The 22,538-nt window shown below is 42.9% G+C and overlaps 1 protein-coding gene across 1 annotated transcript in view; it reads right to left on the reverse strand.

The window, feature by feature from the left end:
* The window catches only part of fancd2 (FA complementation group D2), an 84,669-nt gene extending 66,525 nt beyond the window's left edge, over positions 1–18,144 (reverse strand). The window contains exons 1-9 of the mRNA XM_080218829.1: positions 18,009–18,144; positions 11,778–11,918; positions 10,609–10,676; positions 9,510–9,613; positions 8,144–8,201; positions 7,996–8,048; positions 6,006–6,084; positions 4,867–4,991; positions 559–646 (exon numbers count right to left, since the gene is read on the reverse strand). Of these exons, the coding sequence (XP_080074955.1) occupies positions 559–646; positions 4,867–4,991; positions 6,006–6,084; positions 7,996–8,048; positions 8,144–8,201; positions 9,510–9,613; positions 10,609–10,676; positions 11,778–11,918; positions 18,009–18,078 (786 nt within the window). The 5' untranslated portion in view covers positions 18,079–18,144. The remainder of the gene's footprint in view (positions 1–558; positions 647–4,866; positions 4,992–6,005; positions 6,085–7,995; positions 8,049–8,143; positions 8,202–9,509; positions 9,614–10,608; positions 10,677–11,777; positions 11,919–18,008) is intronic.
* Positions 18,145–22,538: the final 4,394 nt, after the last annotated feature.

Raw genomic sequence — 22,538 nt, forward strand, 5'->3', positions numbered from 1 at the left:
TGAATTAGACAGATTTTTGATTGACAGGGAGTTGAAGATTATGGGAGACAGGCAGGAAACTGGCCACAATCGGCCATGATCTTATTGAGAGGCAGAGCAGGGTCATGGGGTCGTAAAGGTCTACAGCATAGAAACAGCCCTTCAGCCTAACTTGTCCATGCTGCCCAGGTTTTAACCACTAAGCTAGTCCCAATTGCCTGAATTTGGCCCATATCCCTCTATACCAAGGGACCAAATTGCCTATTCCTGTTTCTTGTATTCCAATGAATGCACTTTTCCAATAGAGGTGAATAGAATGGCTGACTTTGTCTCCAACTCAGCAATCTGACACATTGGGGTAAATTGTACTGCTCCAAACCAAAATGTATTTGTACTGGCACCTTAACTTTCCGATCTTGATTGCAGTCCATGGAATCAATCTTAAAAGAAGGAGCAATGGAAGAGACTCACTCCATTTTGAGATATTACAATTATCTGTATTCACATTTTATAGAGGAGCAGTGAGCGACAAGAATTTCATTCATTAAATATTGTAAACCTGGAAGGGAGGAACCTTACCTCTACCAATAGTTCGGCACATAGATTGAGGCTAGAAAGAGCATCCAGGATGGGCACCGTCAACTGAGTGTTCTGCTGCAACAAGGAACTGTCGAAAAGAATAAAAACAACAGAACTGACTGAAAACATGAGCTCACTCAAAAATAAGAAAAAAATCAATGAAGAACATTAGTTAAATAATAAATTGAATCAAATTTGTATTTCAAGAGATTTGAAGATCATTCACTTAATTTGAAGCGTACGCTTAACTTTCAATGTTGAGACAATATGTAAAAGCAATTTTATAAACATGTAGGGTGGACAGGCAAAACAGTGCACAGCAAATATACAGAGGGTACACTGCGTACTGATTATATTGTATATGAGCCTGACATACTATGGGGAAAGGTGGGACCAGAGTGCTGGCGAATCGAGTAAAGAGGACTGTAGACAGGGCTTTAAACTAATTAGGGGGGGGAGGGTGCGAGGGTAGGTGACCTTACGAGGTCTAAAGTTAAGGAGAATGTACATGTAAGGGAAGAGGCCGAGGATGTCCCAATAATCGAGGGAGTAGGGGGCGTGAGCATAGTTGGTGGCGTTGCGGCAAATAGGGTCCAGGTGAAGGCTGGGATGAAAGCACTTTATCTGAATGCACGAAGCATTCGGAATAAAGTGGATGAGCTGATGGCGCAGATCGACACAAATGGATACGATCTGGTGGCCATTACAGAGACGTGGCTGCAGGGTGACAGGGACTGGGAGCTGAATGTACAGGGCTATCAAGTGTTTAGGAAGGATAGGCAGGAGGGAAAAGGGGGGGGCGTAGCTCTGCTGATTAAGGATAGCATCACGGTGGTAGCAAGGGATGATATTGGAGCCAAGGAGCAGAGGGTGGAATCGTTGTGGGTGGAGATTAGGAACAGCAAAGGGAGGAAGACGCTGGTGGGTGTCGTCTATAGGCCCCCGAATAATGATCTGGAGATGGGGCGGGCTGTTAACACGCAAATAAGTGCGGCGTGCAGGAATGGGACGGCCGTAGTTATGGGGGATTTCAATCTGCATATTGATTGGTCGACCCATGTTGGACGTGGGGGGCTCGAGGAAGAGTTCTTGGAATGCTGCCGGGATAGTTTCCTCGAACAGTGTGTGTTGGAGCCGACGAGGGAGCGAGCTATCTTGGATCTGGTGCTATGTAATGAAGCGGGTAGAATTAGGGACCTTGTGGTGAAGGATCCTCTTGGGGAGAGTGATCATTGTATGGTGGAGTTTCTGGTGCAGATGGAGGAGGAGAAAGTGGGTTCCCGGACACGTGTCCTTTGTTTGAATAGCGGGGAATACGGTAGGATGAGAGAAGAATTGGCGAATGTGGACTGGGAGAGCGCGTTGGAGGGAGGGTCTGTTGAGGAGCAGTGGAGGATCTTTAAGGAGATCTTTCTTGGTGCTCAGCAGAAATTTATTCCGATGGTCAAAAAGGATAGTAGGAGGAGAGGTAATAAGCCGTGGATAACGAAGGAGGTGAAGGAAAGTGTTAAACTAAAAGCGGAGGAATTTAGAGTAGCTAAGAGTAGTGGGCGAGAAGAGGATTGGGAGAGGTTTAAATGTCAACAAAGATTGACAAAGAAGTTGATAAGGAAGGGTAGGAGAAACTATGAAGCTGGGCTAGCGCTTAATATAAAAAAGGATAGCAAGAGTTTTTATAAATATATAAAAAGGAAGAGGCTGGCTAGGGTGAATGTTGGTCCTTTAGAGGATGAGAAAGGGGACCTAGTGGTAGAGGATGGGGATATGGCTAAGGTATTGAATAACTTTTTTGTTTCTGTCTTCACGGAGGAGGACGTGAATAATTTGCCGGGTGTTAGCGATGGAAATGTGGTAGGACTGGAGGGTCTTAATGACATTACTGTTACTAGAAAGGCGGTGCTCGACAGACTGGAGGGGCTGATTGTGGACAAGTCCCCAGGACCGGATGGAATGCATCCGAGGGTTCTGAAAGAAATGGCAGAGGTGATAGTGGATGCCTTGGTGGTTATTTTCCAAACGTCGCTGGATTCCGGGGAAGTGCCGGATGATTGGAAAACGGCTAATGTTACGCCGTTGTTTAAGAAAGGTGCCAGGCAAAAGGCGGGGAATTATAGGCCAGTTAGTTTAACGTCTGTGGTAGGTAAAATGTTAGAATCTGTCATTAAGGAGGAAATTGCGAGGCATCTTGAAGGGAATTGCTTGATAGAGCAGACGCAGCACGGTTTCATTAAAGGGAAGTCGTGTCTGACAAATTTACTGGAGTTCTATGAGGATGTGTCTAGGGCAGTGGATAGAGGAGAGCCGGTGGATGTGGTCTTTCTAGATTTTCAGAAGGCGTTTGACAAAGTGCCTCACAAGAGGTTATTGCAGAAGGTCGAGGGACATGGAGTTGGGGGTAGGGTGTTAGCGTGGATAGAGGATTGGTTGACAAATAGGAGGCAGAGAGTGGGGGTCAACGGGTGCTATTCGGATTGGCGGATGGTGACTAGTGGAGCGCCCCAGGGGTCGGTGCTGGGGCCTCAGCTTTTTACCATTTATATAGATGATCTGGAGGAGGGAACTGAGTGTAGAGTGTCGAAATTTGCTGATGACACCAAGATTGGGGGAACGGCAAATTGTGCGGAGGGTGTGGAGAGTCTGCAGAAGGATCTAGATAGGCTGGGCGAATGGGCCAGGAAATGGCAAATGGAATTTAATGTTGGCAAGTGTGAGGTGGTCCACTTTGGTAGGAAGAATGGTAGGAAGGACTATTACTTACGGGGCGAAAAACTGCAGCAGGCAACGGTGCAGAGGGACCTCGGGGTCCTTGTGCATGAGTCGCAAAAACCCAGCTTGCAGGTGCAGCAGGTGGTCAGGAAGGCGAATGGGATGCTGGCCTTCATAGCGAGGGGGACTGAATATAAAAGTAGGGAGGTCTTGCTGTTGCTGTATAGGGCATTGGTGAGGCCGCAACTGGAGTACTGTGTGCATTTTTGGGCGCCGCACCTGCGCAAAGATATTTTGGCCTTGGAGGGAGTGCAGAGGAGGTTTACTAGGCTGATACCGGAGTTGAGGGGGTTGAGCTATGAGGAGAGGCTGAATAAACTGGGCTTGTACTCGTTAGAGTTTAGAAGAATGACAGGAGATCTCATTGAGACGTATAAGATGATGAATGGGATGGATAGGATAGAGGTGGAAAGACTCTTCCCGCTCAAAAAAGACAATAGGACTAGGGGGCACAGCCTCAAGATAAAAGGGGGGCGGTTTAGAACGGAGTTGAGGAGGAACTTCTTCACTCAAAGGGTGGTGAATCTCTGGAATTCTCGCCCGTTGAAGTGGTGGAGGCTGCCTCGCTAAATATTTTTAAGACGCGGGTTGATGGGTTTTTGATAGGAGAGGAGATTAAGGGTTATGGGGAGAGGGCGGGAAAGTGGAACTGAGCAGCGACAGATCAGCCATGATCTTATTGAATGGCGGGGCAGGCTCGAAGGGCTGGATGGCCTACTCCTGCTCCTATTTCTTATGTTCTTATGTTCTTATGATGAACCTGACCATACTATGGGAGAAGGTGAGCAATGTGTACTGTTGAGATTACATTAAAACATCAGACAAACAATTACTGTACTTTCTTTAAGAAAGCATCCAACCAACAGAATGAAAAATTAAGCTCTTACTCAGAGCGCAAAGATTTCTTTCCTCTATTTTTTCGATCTGGTCGCTGTTTTTTGTAGTTTCAATTATTTCATAGATACTAAAATCTGTACTCTTTGCCCATTATTGAAAGTCTTGGCAGGTTAAACTGTTATAACTCCCAAGTCACTATTAGGCTCACATCTATTACAGTAATTTCTACAGCTAGGAAACTTGCACTGTGAGTATAAAATTTACTTTGCAGCAGATAAGGAAAATTCTGTTAACTGTAGTTTGTCACTTTAAATCTCTTCTCTGCTGACCTGTGTTGGGATAAAACTCTGGGATTGAGATCCTCTCTAGGGGCATAAACTAATCTAAACTGAATGGTGGGGTGGGGAGATCATAGTGAAGTACCATTCATGCCCATACATATAATTTAAAGCAGTGTTCAATGGATAGTTATCAGGGGAGGGACTCAAGTGAATTTACATTCTCTCTCTCTCTCTAATCCAGAGACAATGAACCAACTGTAAAACTCCTGACTCCACCCTTGCTGAGACCAGGTTGGTCAATACGAATGTGGATTAGGTCTGTCATGGTTCAGTCCACATTGGGAAGTATACTCAGCCACCTGAGCAGCTTAAGCCTGATCAATATTTAAAGGAGCATGCCTCAAATATTTCAGATCCAGCTTACTTAAGCTCTTTGGCAATTCCATTGTGTTGAGCATCTTCCAGGATTTCTGGCAAGCTGGTGATGAGGTGCCGCTGGATTTCAAGAGGTGCAACACAGATCAGCTGTGTGATCTTACTGGTCAAATCCTGGAACAAAAACCATGCAGCCAAGTTAAGGAACAATTATACTGTGTACAGTTTAATGCCATAGACAACAAACACAATGAAGTTTGTGCATATGTATAATTCTTCAAAGTAAATAAATGAAATTAAATAGCAGAATACAGCAGGGATATGCAAACAGCAATAACCAGCAGTGATCACAAGACTGGACGACCCCAATAATTAATTAGAATTAGTTAATTATTGGAATAACGAATCCACACACCCCAGACATTGTCTCTTCCACCTTCTTCCATCGGGAAAAAAATACAAAAGCCTGAAGTCACGTACTAATGGACTCGAGAATAACTTCTTCCCTTCTGCCATCAGACTTTCAAATGGACCTTCCTCATATTAAGTTGATCTTTCTCTGTACCCTAACTATGACCGGAACACAACGTTCTGCAACCTCTCCTCTCCTTCTCTATGTGTGGTATGCTTTGTTTGGAGAGCATGCAAGGAACAATACTTTTCACTGTACACCAATACATTTGACGGTAATGAATAAAATCAAAAAGCTCTGCTCCATCCAGCACCCTAGGTGACATATTTACAATATCTTCACTATGGCGGCACAATGGATTTAAAAACTTTTTTCACTATTAAAAAGCTGCATGTTAATCCAAAATGACTGGAGGTAGATCTTGTCTTCCCTGGCTAAAAGACGCTGAATGAAATGGGTTCTGACATTCCCACTGTCGGGATAAAGGCCGAATAATAAATCAAAGAATGTTAACTGCCAATATTTCCATGATCCATTTTAAATAACATTCTACGCATTTTGTGGTGATGGCTTTATTCCAAAATTAATTCCTTTAACAATGACTTGTATCCATCCAAATCAGAGGTTTGCGACTTAGAAAGAGACAATCAACCCGACATAACTTTTTCCTCCTTCATTCATCCATGGGATGAGGGCGTTGCACATGAGAATATTTATCTTCACTTGTGTGGGGGGGGTGGTGAAAGCAGCTTTAAAATAAAATCATAAATCCCTACCTTACTATCTACGATCCTGCCCAACCATTTGAACTGATTGATGATGAGTCGTGGCATGTTAATCCCATCCTCTGGAACACTGAAATTGAAGAAAATTACATAAAGGAATTCTACTTTCACAAGAGTACTTGGCTGGTTATCAGCAAGTTGAGTCTCTAATTGTAGTTATGTACTCACCTAATCAGAACCCAATATTTACATTATACTTCACTAATCTAAATCAGCATCAAATTACAAGGAGCTATCTTTCATAGGGCTACACCTTAACAAACTCCCTCAGAAAACCAAATGTGTAACTATGGTACAACATCTTTCTGAAAAGTTTCCGAAAGAGTCATATTAGATTCAAAACGTGAACGCCATTTCTCCCTCCACAGATGATGCCAGATCTGGAGTTTTTCCCTCTTTGATGACAGCGGTGCAATTGAGGTCGAGATTCTTTTGTTTTAAAGGGAAATATTTAAAAATTCAGCTTTATTCTAAAGATAGTCGCTATGTCTGGAAAAAATGCAACTCAGATGCTGGGAAAGCAGGACAATTGCTCATTTTAGCCTTGCAAGTGGTTATTTAAGTAGAGTAAATGAACCTTTATTTACTTAAATTCTCCTGGGATTTCTGGTTAGAGTGATTGACACGGTCATGTGACGATATGGTTTATGTGCAAAGCCACGTCTGCAGCAGAAAGCAAAAAGCTTGTGAATAAAACAGACAATTGTAGCTGGGAATCGTTTGAAGACACAGGCTGCTGTAAGATGCTCCAAAACTCACTTTCTCTCTTAAAGCTTTAAGACTGTCTACACATATTACAACAAATATATTTACGGTTGCTAACTGTACTTAAAGTCACATTTAAGTCTGGAAGAGGAATATCACTGATTTGGAACTGAAATAGTGGTAAGTTAGAAATTAAATTTGTTTCCTTTTTGTTTTTAAATATTTTTCAATTCTTAACCGTCAAGTTGCTTCACTTGTTAGAGTTACATTTAAATTGTGTTATTAAACAACATTTGTTTTACTATAAAAGATTCCTAATTTTGTCAGTGGAATTACTCCCAGAGTGAAGTATCCTTTCCTCACATACATGTCAAAGTAGAAAGACTGTTGAGGTCTCGCCTGGTTTCACAACATACCTTACAGTTCTGATCTGGGCTTTTTCACAGCAGTTTCTATATTTATTTTGGTTTCTATGATTTATTTAATAGAAAAAGATTTAATAGGTGATGCTTGTTATTCCTACCTCTAGCACATCTTTGTAATAAAGAACCGCAGGCAGAACATTGTTGCATCATTCAGACATCCCAAAGGATTTCACAACCAATTCATTAATATTTTTGAATGGCTGTTACTAGCATTATGTAGGCAGGAAGCATAACCAGGTTCCACACCAGCAATTTAGATGAATGACATCCTAATCGGTGTTTGATACTTGTTGGGGAAAGACTGATGGGAAACACAAGAAAAGTGCCTTGCATAATTAATCTACCTCTAAGCACTGTGATGGCAGTGTTTCAACAGTAATTTAGGACAGTCTTGTTAAATAATAACCCCTTTAAAGTCATTAAACCTGTAGAGTGAGAAAATTACATTAGCATTGACAAATCACATTAGCATTAAAGGCAGCATGGTGGCGCAGTGGTTAGTACAACTGCCTGACAGTGCCCGGGACCCAGGTTCAATTCCCGGCTTGGGTCACTGTTGTGCAGAGCTTACACATTTTCCCATAGTCAGTGTGGGTCTCCTCCAGGTGCTCTGGTTTCCTCCCACAGTCCAAAAGATGTGCTGGTTAGGTGCATTGGCCATGCTAAATTCTCTCATTGTACCCAAACAGGGGCCGGAGTGTGGCAACTCAGGGATTTTCACACTAACTTAATTGGAATATTATTGTAAACCTACTTGTGATACTAATGAGTAAACTTTAAAACTTTAAACATACTCACTATAAGCTATAGAGGCTGTATCAACCACACTCAGAAACAAAAGTAAGTCTTACCCATCATACATAAATTCAGGAATTTTTTCAAATAATATGTTTATAACAGGAGTCTATGAGGAAAAGAAAAAATATCTTCATGAGCAATCTACAGAAAATATGCACTTGTTAGTCACTGTGCTAATAGCAAATTTTGCAATTACTTTACCTGCAGAATCTCAATCCCAAGAAGCAGCTTTATGAGACTTTCCTGGTAGCTCACGTTACTGTAACAAATAAATGTATATTTACACATAGGCTAACAACATTGCCAATAAGTTATAAAATGATGATGGAAATGCAATACTTCTTTGTCTCTCCTAAATGTCTAATTTTTGCTAGCAGATAGTTCCACAGTGCTGATAGCCCTTATGGTTCCTCAATTATAAGATCAGAAGGAATAGAAGCAGTAGGCCTAATAATCCCTCAAGCCTTCTCTGCCACTCAGTAAGATCATAGCTAATTCTTGAACTGCCACTCAATTCCTACATCCCTTGACACCATTCATGCCCAAGAATCTATGATCTCAATCATAAATACATTCAACAACTAAGCATTCTCAGCCCTCTGGGGTAGAAAAATCCAAAGATTCATAACCTTGGAGTGAAGAAATTGCCCCTAAGTTCAGTCCTGAAGAGTTAAATGGTCTATTCCTGCTACTAATTTATAAGTATGCACGCATATTTTTTTTCAAGACAGTGCCGGAGCAAGGTGACTTCTTGCAAGCTGTGCCCAGCATACCTCTATTTCTCTTTTACTCTCATTCTATGCTCCTTAAACTTCATTATAACTCTTTTAAACGTTCTAACCATTAAATTGATCTTTTTCTACACCCTAGCTATAACTGTAATACTAATTCTGCACTCAGTCCTTTCCTTCTCTATGTACGGTATGCTTGTCTGTCTAGTGCGCAAGAAGCAATACTTTTCATTGTATACTAATACATGTGACAATAAATCAAATCATGTATTTATTCTGAAGTCATGTCCTCTAGTTCTATACTCTCCAGTCAGGGGAAACAGCCTTTGTCACCTACCCTCTCAAGCCTTCTCAGAATCTTGTATGTTTCAATGAGATCATCTATCACTCTTCTGAACTGTAGTCAATATAGGCCTATTGTACTCAATCTCACCTCACTGCTAGCTTCGATGAGAGGGTTGGCCATTCTCCATGTTGTCTATAATTGCTTTTAGACCCGTGGGATCAGCAAAGGGGAAGTCAACTAGGGCTCCCATTTCTAATCACATTTCAGTAAACATTGTTGTAACTAGAACAAGCAACAAGCTTGGCTATGCTGCAGTTAAACAAGCAATATGCACTCACAGTCTCAGCCTGCACAATAAAAATGATGACAAGCTGGGTGAGCTACCGAAGGGTAATCATTGCCCAAAAAATCAATACCTTCAGTGAAAAACAAAAGAAAATTTCAAGATAAAGATCCTTTGTAAAAAGTTTAATACTGAAGCATTCTAAGCTCAACAGATACAGTACTTGCAAAAATCATAAGCTGATTTGTTGATGCAATTGTGTTGTACCTTGACTCGCCTTCTTGGGACTGCCCACAGGGAAAGAGGCAATTTCTGAACTTGTCCCTGTCCTCGATGTGCGACTCCAAGCCACTTATAAACTCTTGCACGACCTGAAAACAATATTGCTCACAGTGGTCAAAACAAAAGGCATTCCCTATTCTGCAGCCCAAAAGCTAGCCAGCCACCCAAACACAAAAGGTAAGCAGTGAACAGCTCTCCAATTTCTGTGAATGATGCTTTCAAATTAATCACAAAAAATGCACAAGAGCAGCAAAAGGCCTTTTTGCAGACAAATTCCTACCCTTGTCCTTTTGTCCTAAAGGTGTTGGTTACTTACAGGGGTCCAGCTTCAGTGTAGTTCTCCTCATTTAAGTGTAGATAGCGAATGTCTGCAATGTTTTACAGTTTCACAGTTGAACACAATTGCAATTTCAATGCGTAAGCACACGTCCAGGAGATCACTGAACTACAATCAGCAGCAGGCACCACAGCCAATACTTCTCCTCCTTTGTGCAGGGCGGTTAAGTCTAAGTGGAACAATTTGCCAGCTGAGATCAAACAACTCAGCAGGGGCTGAAATAGGAATCTTCCGGCCAATGTGACCTAACGCTCCAAGTAAAGGATTTATTCAACCATTCTACAAGGGCAGCACAGTGGCACAGTGACTAGCACTGCTGCCTGACAGTGCCAGAGAATCAGGTTCAATTCCTGGCTGGGGTCACTGTCACTGTAGAGTTTGCACATTCTCCCAGTGTCTACGTGGGTTTCCTCTGGGTGCTCTGGTTTCCTCCCACAGTCCAAAAGCTGTGCAGGTTAGGTGAATTGGCCCTGGTAAATTCTCCCTCAGTGTACACAAACTGGCACCGGAGTGTGACAACTAGGGGATTTTCACAGTAACTTCATTAGTAAGTCTACTATGACTAATAAATAAACTTTAACTTTAAAATCAACCAGCCAGAAGATTTAAACCTGTATTAGAATAAAATAATTGACTGGTATTAACAAAACGTCAGAAGAATTTCACTAACTGATATTACTAACAGGATCAAGCATATATTCAAGTAATTGCAATAGGATAATAATTTGAAATAAGATAGAGACTTACATTAGGATAACGTGGGTGCCTCCGTAAAGTTTGATAAAGCTTCTTCTGAAAAACTGCTTGGTCCAAAGCTACAGTGATTTAAAAAAAATCAGGACGGGGTGAGTTGAAGGCTGGTTTAAACATCCAGAATTTGACAGTAAATATTTCTGTATTTCCTGAGATTCTGGATTCAACAATTGTTCCTTTTTTTTTTAAAAGACTGCCCCCTTTTAGTTTGCTCACACTCTTCAGGCAGCACGGTGGCATGGTGGTTAGCACTGCTGCCTCACAGGGCCAGGGACTAGGGTTTGATTCCTGCCTTGGGTCACTATCTGTGCAGAATCTCCTCATGTCTGCGCGGGTTTCCTCCAGGTGCTCGGGGTTCCTCCCACAGTCCAAAAGATGTGCTAGTTAGGTGCGTTGGCCATGTTAAATTCTCCCTCAACGTGCCCGAAGTACGGCCAGAGTGTGGCGACTAGAGGATTTTTACAGTAACTTCATTGCAGCACGACACTAATAAATAAGCATTAAAACTTTTTCCTCTCTCCCACAACAGCAACACATCACACAAGCTGTCAGCTTGCAATATTGAATCAAGAATCTGATTTGCATCCACTAAAAACTAGGTTGGGGCATGCCCAATTGATTTAATAAAAACAAACCACAATTCAAGAAAAGCTTTCACTTAGTCAGCCAGATACCAAAGTGTTCTTAGCATTATGACTTAGGGGGTCAAAACATAATTAGACCACAGATTTTAATTTCAGATTTTAAACTATGGAGGTTTCACAGTTTGAGATCACTAAAGGTTTAGACATAAATACTGGCTGGTAAACACATTCCACACCCTGTATCTTTTATATACTATGATGTACAGAAACAACCTGATGCCCACAAGATAAAAGCAAAGTGCTGCAGATGATGGAAATCTGAAACAAAAATCCAGGCAGGATTCAAATAATCTTCCTTCAGAAGAGTCATATTGGACATGAAACATTAATTCTGTTTCCCTTTCCACAGATGTTGCTAAGATTTTCCAGCATTTTCTGCTTTTTTCCAATCTGAATTCCAGTTAAGACTATTGTATTTATACTCCTGGAGATCCACTATTCAATCAGTATTTTAGCAAATGAACAACTAAAAACAAAAATCAACACAAAGTTTTGGATAATGTCTTTTCAACAACATACTTAGTTTATTTGGTTGGTTTCCATATTTCAGAGTCACTCCAGCTGATTTTAGCGACTTTACAAACACAGTACCATCGTCCACTTCTCCTTCCTGAACAGATATAGTTCGCTTCCTCCCACTGATCTTTCTCTTCTTTTCTCCTGCGAAAAGCAGCACAAAAGGATTCCCCTTATTAAGCAATATTTGTATTTGGTGTTCTCTCTCTAAGTTATGGGCTTTGTTTTATATATACACACACAACACAGTTGCGGCACTGCTGCCTCACACCACCAGGTACATGGGTTCAATTCCCGGCTTGGGTCACTGACTGTGTGGAATTGGCACGTTCTCCCCATGTCTGCGTGGATTTCCTCCTGGTGCTCCGGTTTTCTCCCACAGTTCAAAAGGCATGTTGGTTAGGTGTATTGGCTATGCTAAATTCTTCCTCAGTGTACCCAAACAGGCACCAGAATGTGGTGACTAGGGGATTTCCACAGTAACTTCATCGCAATTTAATGTAGTACATGGACTTCAGCAAGGCGTTTGATAAGGTCCCCCATGCAAGACTTCTTGAGAAGGTGAGAGGGCATGGGATCCAAGGGCCTTTGGCCTTGTGGATCAAGAACTGGCTTGCCTGCAGAAGGCAGAGAGTGGTTGTGGATGGGTCTTTTTCTGAATGGAGGTCAGTCACCAGTGGAGTGCCCCAGGGATCTGTTCTAGGACCCTTGCTGTTTGTCATTTTCATAAATGACCTGGATGAGGAAGTGGAAGGATGGGTAAGTAAGTTTGCTGATGACACGAAGGTCGGTGGTGTTGTGGATGGTCTGGAAGGATGGCAAAAGTTGCAGCAGGACATAAATAGGATGCAGGACTGGGCGGAGAAGTGGCAGATGGACTTCAACGCGGATAAATGCGTAGTCGTCCATTTTGGCAGAACCAACGGGATGAACGAGTACACTATCAAGGGCAGGAGTCTTGGTAGTGTTGAGGAGCAGAAGGATCTTGGGGTCCGGGTCCACAGGACTCTTAAATCGGCCTCGCAGGTGGAAGAGGTGGTCAAGAAGGCGTATGGTGTACTGGCCTTCATAAATCGAGGGATTGAGTTTAGGAGTCGGGAGGTAATGCTGCAACTTTATAAGACCCTTGTCAGGCCTCATTTGGAGTACTGTGCGCAGTTCTGGTCGCCTCACTATAGGAAAGACGTAGAAGCTGTTGAAAGGGTACAGAGGAGATTTACAAGGATGTTGCCTGGACTGGGAGGCATGCCTTATGAAGTTAGGTTGAGGGAACTGGGTCTCTTTTCCCTGGAGAGACGTAGGTTGAGAGGCGACCTGATAGAGGTTTATAAAATGTTGAGAGGAATAGATAGGGTGGGTTCTCAGAGGCTATTTCCCTGGGTTGAAATGGTCGCTACGAGAGGACACAGGTTTAAGGTGCGGGGAGGAAAGTACAGAAGTGATGTTAGGGGTAAGTTTTTCACTCAGAGGAATCGAGTGAATGGTGAGTGAATGGAATTGGCTGCCGTCGGTGGTGGTGGAGGCGAACTCGCTGGGGTCTTTTAAAAGACTTCTGGATGAGTATATGGGGTTTTATGGGATTGGGGGTTATAGATAGGTGTTGATGTGATCGGCGCAACTCGTGGGCCGAAGGGCCTGTTTGTGCTGTAGTGTTCTATGTTCTAAGCCTACTTCTGACACTAATAAATAAACTTAAAAAAAATCTTCAGTAGCAATTCATAACCTGAACACAAAGACACTGACATCAGAAACTTTGATGTGGATATGCCTGTGTTGGACTGTGGTGGCCACTGTAAGGAGTCTCATAACACCACATTGAAGTCCAATAGATTTATTTGGTAACACAAGCTTTTGGAGCACTGCCCCTTCAGTCACTCACCTGATGAAGGAGCAGCACTCCGAAAGCCTGTGATGCCAAATAAACCTGTTGGACTTTAACCTGGTGTTATCAGAAACTTTGCTCTTGCCCAGTTCAAACTTGCCCAGGGCAGCACGGTAACACAGTGGCTAGCACTGCTGCTTCACAGCTCCAGGGTCCTGGGTTTGATTCCCGGCTCGGGTCACTGTCTGTGTGGAGTTTGCACATTCTCCTCGTGCCTGCATGGGTTTCCTCTGGGTACTCCAGTTTCCTTCCACAGTCCAAAGATATGCAGGTTAGGTTGATTAGTCATGCTAAGAAATTGCCCCTTAGTGTCCAGGGATGCATAGGTTAGAGGGATTAGTGGCTATAATATGTAGGGATATGGGGTAGGTCCTGGGTGGGATTGTGTTCGGTGCACACTCGATGGGCTGAAGGGCCTCTTTCTGCACTGTAGGGTTCTATGATTCCATGATGATTCAAACACGCTTTAGTTTTCTATGTTTCACTAACACCAATGACAGTTGAGCAATATTTCTGCTCTGGAATTATTATTTTTGTTATTTAATGCCACCATAGAAATTGCAATATTCTCCAATTTTGTCGTCCAATATTAGCATTAAACACACAAGTACAGCAGCGTTACTGTCACCAAGATAGGAAAAGATTAGGAGTTACTGAATTGAAATTATAATCTCTGATATCACGCATGCTCAAGTATCAGAAGTTTGACTATTCAGTTACAAAATATTGGAGTGTACACTGTACCTGTGATTCAATTAGTGAGAGAATAAAGATTTTGATTTGATTTGTCATGTATATTGGGATACAGTGAAAAGTATTGTTTCTTGTGTGGTATACAAAACACACCGTTCATAGAAAAGGAAACACGACAATGCACAATGTAGTGTTACAATCATAACCAGGGCGCAGAGCAAGATCAACTCAATACAAGGTAGGTCCATTCAAAAGTCTGATGGCAGCAGAGAAAAAGCTGTTCTTGAGTCGACTGGTACGAGATTTCAGACTTTTGTATTTTTTTTCCCCAACAAGAGATGGAAGAGAGAATGTCCGGGGCGCATGGGGTCCTTAATTATGCTGTCTGCTTTGCCGATGCAGAGGGAAGTATCAACAGAGTCAATGGATTGGAGGCTGGTTAGCATGACAGATTGGGCTACAGTCATGACCTTTTCTAGTTTCTTGTGGTCTTGGGCAGAACAGGAACTATACCAAGCTTTCTGTAGTGCATCTGTAAATGTTGGTGAGTCGTAGCTGACATGCCAAATTTCCTTAGTCTCTAAGGGCTTCTACATACACTGACTCAAAGATGGCACGTTACAAGTTAGATTTCCCCACTCATTCATAGTTAATAAGCTAAGAATCTAATCCAAACATAACCTTCAGAAGGGCATCCACTACTGGAACAGTGAAAGTTTCCATTTTTGACATCAATCCAAACATTCTCTGCACATGATTGTAATAAATACCAAATTATAGATGATTTGGGGCTCAGTAGGAAACAGAACTTCACAGGATCAAGATAACACACAAATAATTTAATCAAAGAGCTAAGGCACAATATAGAGTCAGGATTAAAGTGGTTAACAGTGCCACACATGACCAAATAGCTTCCTGGCACCATTCAATATCCCATACTTAGATACATTAGATACAGTGGCAGAGTGGTTAGCACTGCTACCTCACTGTGCCAGGGTGGGATGACGAGTCAGAAAATTGGCGCAGACTTGATGGGCCAAATGGCAGTTCTTCTGCACTGTAAGGTTTCCATAATAATCAAAGCAAAGGTTGCAGAACTGCAATCTGAAACAAAAACAAAATATGTTGGAAAACTACAACATGTCTAACAGCATCTGTGGAGAGAGAACAGAACTAACGTATCAAGTCTGGAAGACTGTTCGTCACCCTTCGAAAGGTCATTGGAAGAAAGACCAGAGTGTCAACAAGAGCCAGCAGTGAGTGCCACTGTCTTCAGGAGTGATGGGATAAGAGACAAGATTCCATCTACGCTTCCCGTTGCCTCGGAAAAGCAGCCAGCACAATTAAGGACCAACGCACCCTGGACCTTATTTCTTCCACCTTCTTTTGTTGGAAAAAGTCTGAGATCACATATGTTTTTGTTTTGATTTTGATTTATTAAGTCACATATATTAGTGTACAGTGAAAAGTGTTGTTTCTTGCATGCTATACAGACAAAGCATGCCATTCATAGAGTACGCAAGAGAGGAGAGAGTGCAGAATGTAGTGTTACAGTCTTAACTAGACTGTAGAGAAAGATCAACTAAATACAAGGTAGGTCCATTCAAATAAGAACATAAGAACATAAGAAATAGGAGCAGGAGTAGGCCATCTAGCCCCTCGAGCCTGCCCCGCCATTCAATAAGATCATGGCTGATCTGTCGTGGCTCAGTTCCACATTCCCGCCCTCTCCCCATAACCCTTAATCCCCTCTCTTATCAAAAACCCATCAACCCGCTTCTTAAAAATATTTAGCGAGGTAGCCTCCACCACTTCGACGGGCAGAGAATTCCAGAGATTCACCACTCTTTGAGTGAAGAAGTTCTTCCTCAACTCCGTTCTAAACCACCCCCCCTTTATCTTGAGGCTGTGCCCCCTAGTCCTACTATCCTTTCTCAGGGGGAAGAGTCTCTCCACCTCCATCCTATCCATCCCATTCATCATCTTATACGTCTCAGTGAGATCTCCCCTCATTCTTCTAAACTCTAATGAGTACAAGCCTAGTTTATTCAGCCTCTCCTCATAGATCAACCCCCTCAACTCCGGTATCAGCCTAGTAAACCTCCTCTGCACTCCCTCCAAGGCCAAAATATCCTTGCGTAAGTACGGCGACCAAAACTGCACACAGTACTCCAGCTGCGGCCTCACCAATGCCCTATACAGCTGCAGCAAGACCTCCCTACTTTTATATTCAATCCCCCTCGCTATGAAGGCCAGCATCCCATTCGCCTTCCTGACCACCTGCTGCACCTGCAAGCTGGGTTTTTGCGACTCATGCACAAGGACCCCGAGGTCCCTCTGCACAGTCGCCTGCTGCAGTTTTTCACCACGTAAGTAAAGATCCTTCCTACCATTATTCCTACCAAAGTGGACCACCTCGCACTTGCCAACATTAAATTCCATTTGCCATTTCCTGGCCCATTCGCCCAGCCTATCTAGATCCTTCTGTAGACTCTCCACACCCTCTGCACAATTTGCCGTTCCACCAAAAGGTGTTCTTGAGTCAGCTGATAAGTGATTTCAGACTTCTGTATTTTTTTCCCAACAGAAGAAAGTGGAAGAAAGTATGTGGGGTCCTTGATTATGCTGGCTACTTTTCCAAGGCAACGGGAAGGATAGACAGAGTCAATGGATGTGAGGCTGGTTTGCACGATGGGCTATGTTCACAACCCTCCATAGTTTCTTGTGGTCTTGGTCAGAGCCATACTAAACTGTGATACATCCAGAAAGTATACTTTCTATGGTGCACCTGTAAAAATTGAGTCGTACTGGACATGCTGAATTTCCCTATCCTTCTGAGAAAGCCCGTTGGCGGGCTTTCTTAATTATAGCGTCAGCTTGGAGAGATCAGGACAGATTATTAGTGATTTGGACACATAGAAACTTGGAGGTCTTGATCATTTCCACTTCATCCCAACTGACATAGATAGGGGCATATCCTCCACTATGGTTCCTGAAGTCGATGCTTATCTCCTTCATTTTGTAGACATTGCGGGAGAGATATTTGTCGTTGCACCATTTCATCAGATTCTCTATCGCTTTCCCATATTCTATTTCATCATTGTTTGAGATCTGACCCACTATGGTGATGTCATCAGCAAACTTGAGAATCGGGTTGGAGTGGAAGCTGACCATGGAGTCATAGACGTATAAGGAGTATAGTAAGGGGCTGAGAACGTAGCCTTGAGAGACACCGGTGTTGAGAATGATCATGAAGGATTTGTCATTGCTGTCTGTGGGTTCGGAAGTCTATGATCCAGTCGCAGAGGGAGAGTGCACACAAAAAACAATACTTTTCAGTGTATCCCAATACATGTGACAACAATAAATCAAATCAAAGATTCTGACCATTGTGCAAGTGTCAACCAGGACATGCAAACTCCCCAAACCTTGTTAAATCTATAGTACTGACATTACACTGGTACATAGAAGATGCATGCTGCTCAAAACAGGAACATATTACTGAAACTTTCTGTATTGCACTCATCAGGACAAAGGCAAAAATGCCAAACAATGAAGCCGCACAACAAGTTACATCACAGGGGTTGAGGTTTTCTTCTGCGGGAAAACAAAACACAAACGAATGAAACGCTTCAAAATAAGTTTATAGATTTAGTTACTTGATAAGTCTTTGGCATGGACCTCATCGTGCTCATCGGTGGACCTAGACAATTTTCTCTTGGCGACCATGGTGGGAAGCTCGGGCCTCCCGGGACTCCAGTTACAGCAACTCACTGACAACCAGAATCATCCAGCCCGCCACTGGAGCCCAGACACCGCGCATGCGTCAGCGGGACACCCGTGTCATCACTGCGCGTGCGTCCGCTGGCTGGCCTCGTTCCGCCTTTCCGTGTCATCACTGCGCATGCGTCGCCGTAGCACCCGTGTGACTATTGCGCATGCGTCATTTTGCCCGCTCTCCCTTCCAGTCCGTGCGTTCGTTACTACGCATGCGTCATCTCCCCTCCGCCACTCTCTTTGTGCATTCACTGCGCACGTGTGGCCCGCACTGCCACTGCACCTGCGCAAAGACCAGGGTCGGGAGCATAGAAACCTATAGTGCAGAAAGAGGCCCTTCGGCCCATCGAGTCTGCACCGAGCACAATCTGACCCAGTCCTTACCCCCATATCCTTACATATTTTACCCACTAACCTACGCATCTCGGGACACCAAGGGACAATTATTAGCATGGCCAATCAATCTAACCTGCACATCTTTGGACTGTGGGAGGAAACTGGAGAACCCAGGGGAAACCCACACAGACATGAGGAGAAGGTGCAAACTCCACACAGACAGTGACCTGAGCCAGGAATCGAACCCAGGTCCCCAGAGCTGTGAAGCAGCAGTGCTAACCACTGCTACCATGCCACCCCAAAATGGAAATCATGGAAATTGTAGTCTTTTCCCATTTGAGCCATCTCATTGTGATTCAAATTAAGGGCAGAAAAATGTTGCAAATACTCAGTTTATGTGGGGAAATAAACAGAATTATCATTTCATACCAACATGTCGTTTTTTTCAAATTTCAAGTATCCTCACTATTTTGCATTAGTGATACTGTGAAATTCAAATAAAATTGCAGAAAATTTTGGAAACATTCAGGCAGTAAGAACAGACATTTGTTTATTTATTAGTGTCACAGTAGGCTTACATTCACACTGCGATGAAGTTACTGTGAAAATCCCCTTGTCAGCACACTCCAGCGCCTATTCAGGTATACTGAGGTAGAATTTGGTATGGCCAATCCACTTAACCTGCACATCTTTGGGATGTGGGAGGAAACCCACACAAACACAGGGAGAATATGCAAACTCCACACAGACAGTGACCCAAGCCAGGAATTGAACCCGGGTCCCTGGGACTGTGAGGATGGCAGCTTCAAAAAAGCACCTATTCAATATTTCAAACATGACGTTTCAGGAATTTACAAGTATTACTCAATAGGCCTGGCAACATCTGTGGAGAGGGAAATTGAGTTAATGTTTCCGATCATAATCTTTCTTCAGAACTTTTGGGATAGAACCTATGCTTTTGGATTTTGTTTCAGCTTCCCACCATTTGCAACTGACTTTGTACACTCCATCCACCTAACATGTAGTAGTGTTTAACAATCACCTTCAGAGATTCAACATTTTATTAAATTCATGATAAAGCTTTAAGTTGTTGATATTTTTGGTGTTAAAACCTAATATTATTTTAGCACCACTGGAAAATAATAGAGCATTTTTTCCCCAAAAATAGACTTTATTAATAAACTTTGTAAAAGTACATTGCATTTCAACTTGAAAAATTACAGAACATGCAATAAAATTCAATTTCTCTCCCAACAAGATATTCCAGTTTGAGCTGCCTCAATACAATTGCAATAATCCTGATATTTACTGTATACATTCCATGTCAAGCATACAACCAGAATGCAAAGTATTCCACATTGAATCTTACAGAAATTGCAATAGATTCAACTTGATTCCATACAAAATTTGGAGGCCTCAAAACATTTTCAATACTCTTGATGTTCACAATGAACATTCCTTGTCAGAGGAAATTGGGTATCGTCGTACATGAATCACAGGTTTGTGTATAGGTACATTGCGTATTTGGTAGGCAAATAGAATGCTCTCATTTATTGCAAGCAGAATGGAATATGTAAGTAGGGATTTAAATAAAGGATGTTTTGCTGCACTTGTAGAGACATTGGTGAGACCACAACTCGAACAATCTATTACATTTCTGGTCTCCTCACTTGAAAAAAGACATAATTCAATTAGAAGCATATCAAAGAAGGTTGTCCCAACTAATTCCTGGGATGAGAGTGTTATCTTAGGAAAGGTTGGACAGGTTGAGCCTGTATCCACTGGCACTTAGAAGGAGAGATGATCTAATTGAAATGTTTAACATCCTGAGGGAACTTTGATTTGATTTGATTTATTATTGTCACCTATATTGGAATGCAGTGAAAAGTTTTGTTTCTTACATACAAAGCATACAGTACATCGAGAAGGAAAGGAGAAAGTGCAGAATGTAAGTGTTATAGTCATAGAATAAAGTTATAGAAGCATAGAACGAGAGTGAAAGATAGAATTTGAGGACATGCTGGGCACAGCTTGCAAGAAGTTGCCATGCTCCAGTGCCATCTGTGTACACAATGTCAAAACTTGACGGAGTGGATGCTGAGAGGATGTTTCCCTGTGTGGGAGAGACCAGAAATAGAGGACACCATTTAAAAATAAGCTGACTCGTATTTTAAAATGGAGGAGAAATGTTTTCCCTTAGAGGTTCAGGAGTCAGGGAAATGCTATTCCCAAGACAATGGAGGAGTCTGATTATTTGTAAGGCAAGCCTAGATAGATTCTTGACTAACTTGGGAGTCTAAGTGTATCAGGGATAGGCAAGAATGTGTCGCATCACAAATGATTATGAGCAAAGCCCGGTCCATCACAAACCCCAGTCTCTCATCCATGACTCCATCTACACCTCCCCTTTCAGTTTTATTTCAAATTGCAGCAACTGCAGTATTTTGTCTTTATCTTGGAATATGCCAGTCTGCAAGACTCGTTGGAGGGGAACTCTTTGCAATTAGCCTGCAGCAGCAAAGGCAAAGAATGCAGGCTTTAAAACAAAACATATGATTAGGGTGGGAAAATCATGGGTGGCACAGTGGTCCAGTAGTTAGCACTGTTGCATCACAGCGCCAGGGACCCATGTTTGATTCCCAGGTTAGGTCACTGTCTGTGCAGAGTCTACGCATTCTCCCCGTGTCTGTATGAGTTTCCTCCAGGTGCTCCAGCTTCATCCCACAGTCTGAAAGATGTGCTAGTTAAAGTTAAAGTTTATTTATTTGTCACAAGTAAGGTTTACATTAACACAGCAAAGAAGTTATTGTAAAGTTCCCCTGGTCGCCACACTCCAGCGCCTGTTCGGTTCAATGCACCCAACCTGCATATTTTCCAGATTGTGGGAGCCATGATTACCTGATAAGACTTGCATCCCAACCATTATCTTGTCATTGAGTCTGTGTCTCTTTCTACCCTGTTTGTGAAACCAATTCTCCACTCACGTGATAAAGGGGCAGGGGGCTAGGGGACAGTAGGACTAGGGGGCACAGCCTCAAGATAAAGGGGGGGGGCGGTTTAGAACAGAGTTGAGGAGGAACTTCTTCACTCAGGGGTGGTGAATATCTGGAATTCTCTGCCCGTTGAAGTGGTGGAGGCTACCTCGCTAAATATTTTTAAGACGCGGGTTGATGGGTTTTTGATAAGAGAGGGGATTAAGGGTTATGGGGAGAGGGCGAGAATGTGGAACTGAGCCACGACAAATCAGCCATGATCTTATTGAATGGCAGGGCAGGCTTGAAGGGCCAGATGGCCTACTCCTGCTCCTATTTCTTATATTCTTATGACAGCATTCTGAAAGCTCGTGCTACCAAATAAATCTGTTGGGATTTTAAGACTTCTTACTGAGACTGCAGGAGGAAACTGAAGCACCTGGAGGAAACCCATGCAGAGACGGGGAGAATGTGCAAATTCCACACAGTGACCCAAGCCAGGAATCAAACTCAGGTCCCTGGTGCTGTGAGGCAGCAGTGCTAACCACTGTGCCACTGTGCTGCCCTGATTCGGTGCTATGGCCCTGCTAAATTCTCACTCAGTGTACCCAAACAGGCACCAGAGTGTGGCGACAGGGGATTTTTCACAGAAACCTCATTACAGTGTGAACGTAAGGCTACTTGTGACACTTAATAAACTTTGAACTTTAAACCAACTCAAGAACAGCTTCTTCCCCTCTGCCATCTGACTTTTGAATGGACCTATTATATAGTCAATCTTTCTCTACACCCTCACTATGACCGTAACATTATATTCTGCACTCTCTCGTTTTCTTCTCCCCATTCACTCTACCGTGCAGCACAAAAAACAATACTTTTCACTGTATCCCAATACATGTAACAATTAGAAACCAAATCAAATGGCCCTTGGAATGTGTCAGTTTGCAAAAGTCGGTGGAGGGAAACTCTTGGCAATTAGCCTGCAGCACAAATGAAAAAGAATGCGAGTTCTCAAACATTTGGCCATTGTGGGGACATGTGTCAGTACCATGCTGCAGGGTGGGCGGGGCCTGGCACGTGGGCGGCAGCCTGAACGTCGGATAG

This window comes from Carcharhinus amblyrhynchos, chromosome 3, assembly GCF_965287045.1.
Source record: "Carcharhinus amblyrhynchos chromosome 3, sCarAmb.v2.hapA, whole genome shotgun sequence".
In the NCBI taxonomy this organism is placed as follows: domain Eukaryota; kingdom Metazoa; phylum Chordata; class Chondrichthyes; order Carcharhiniformes; family Carcharhinidae; genus Carcharhinus; species Carcharhinus amblyrhynchos.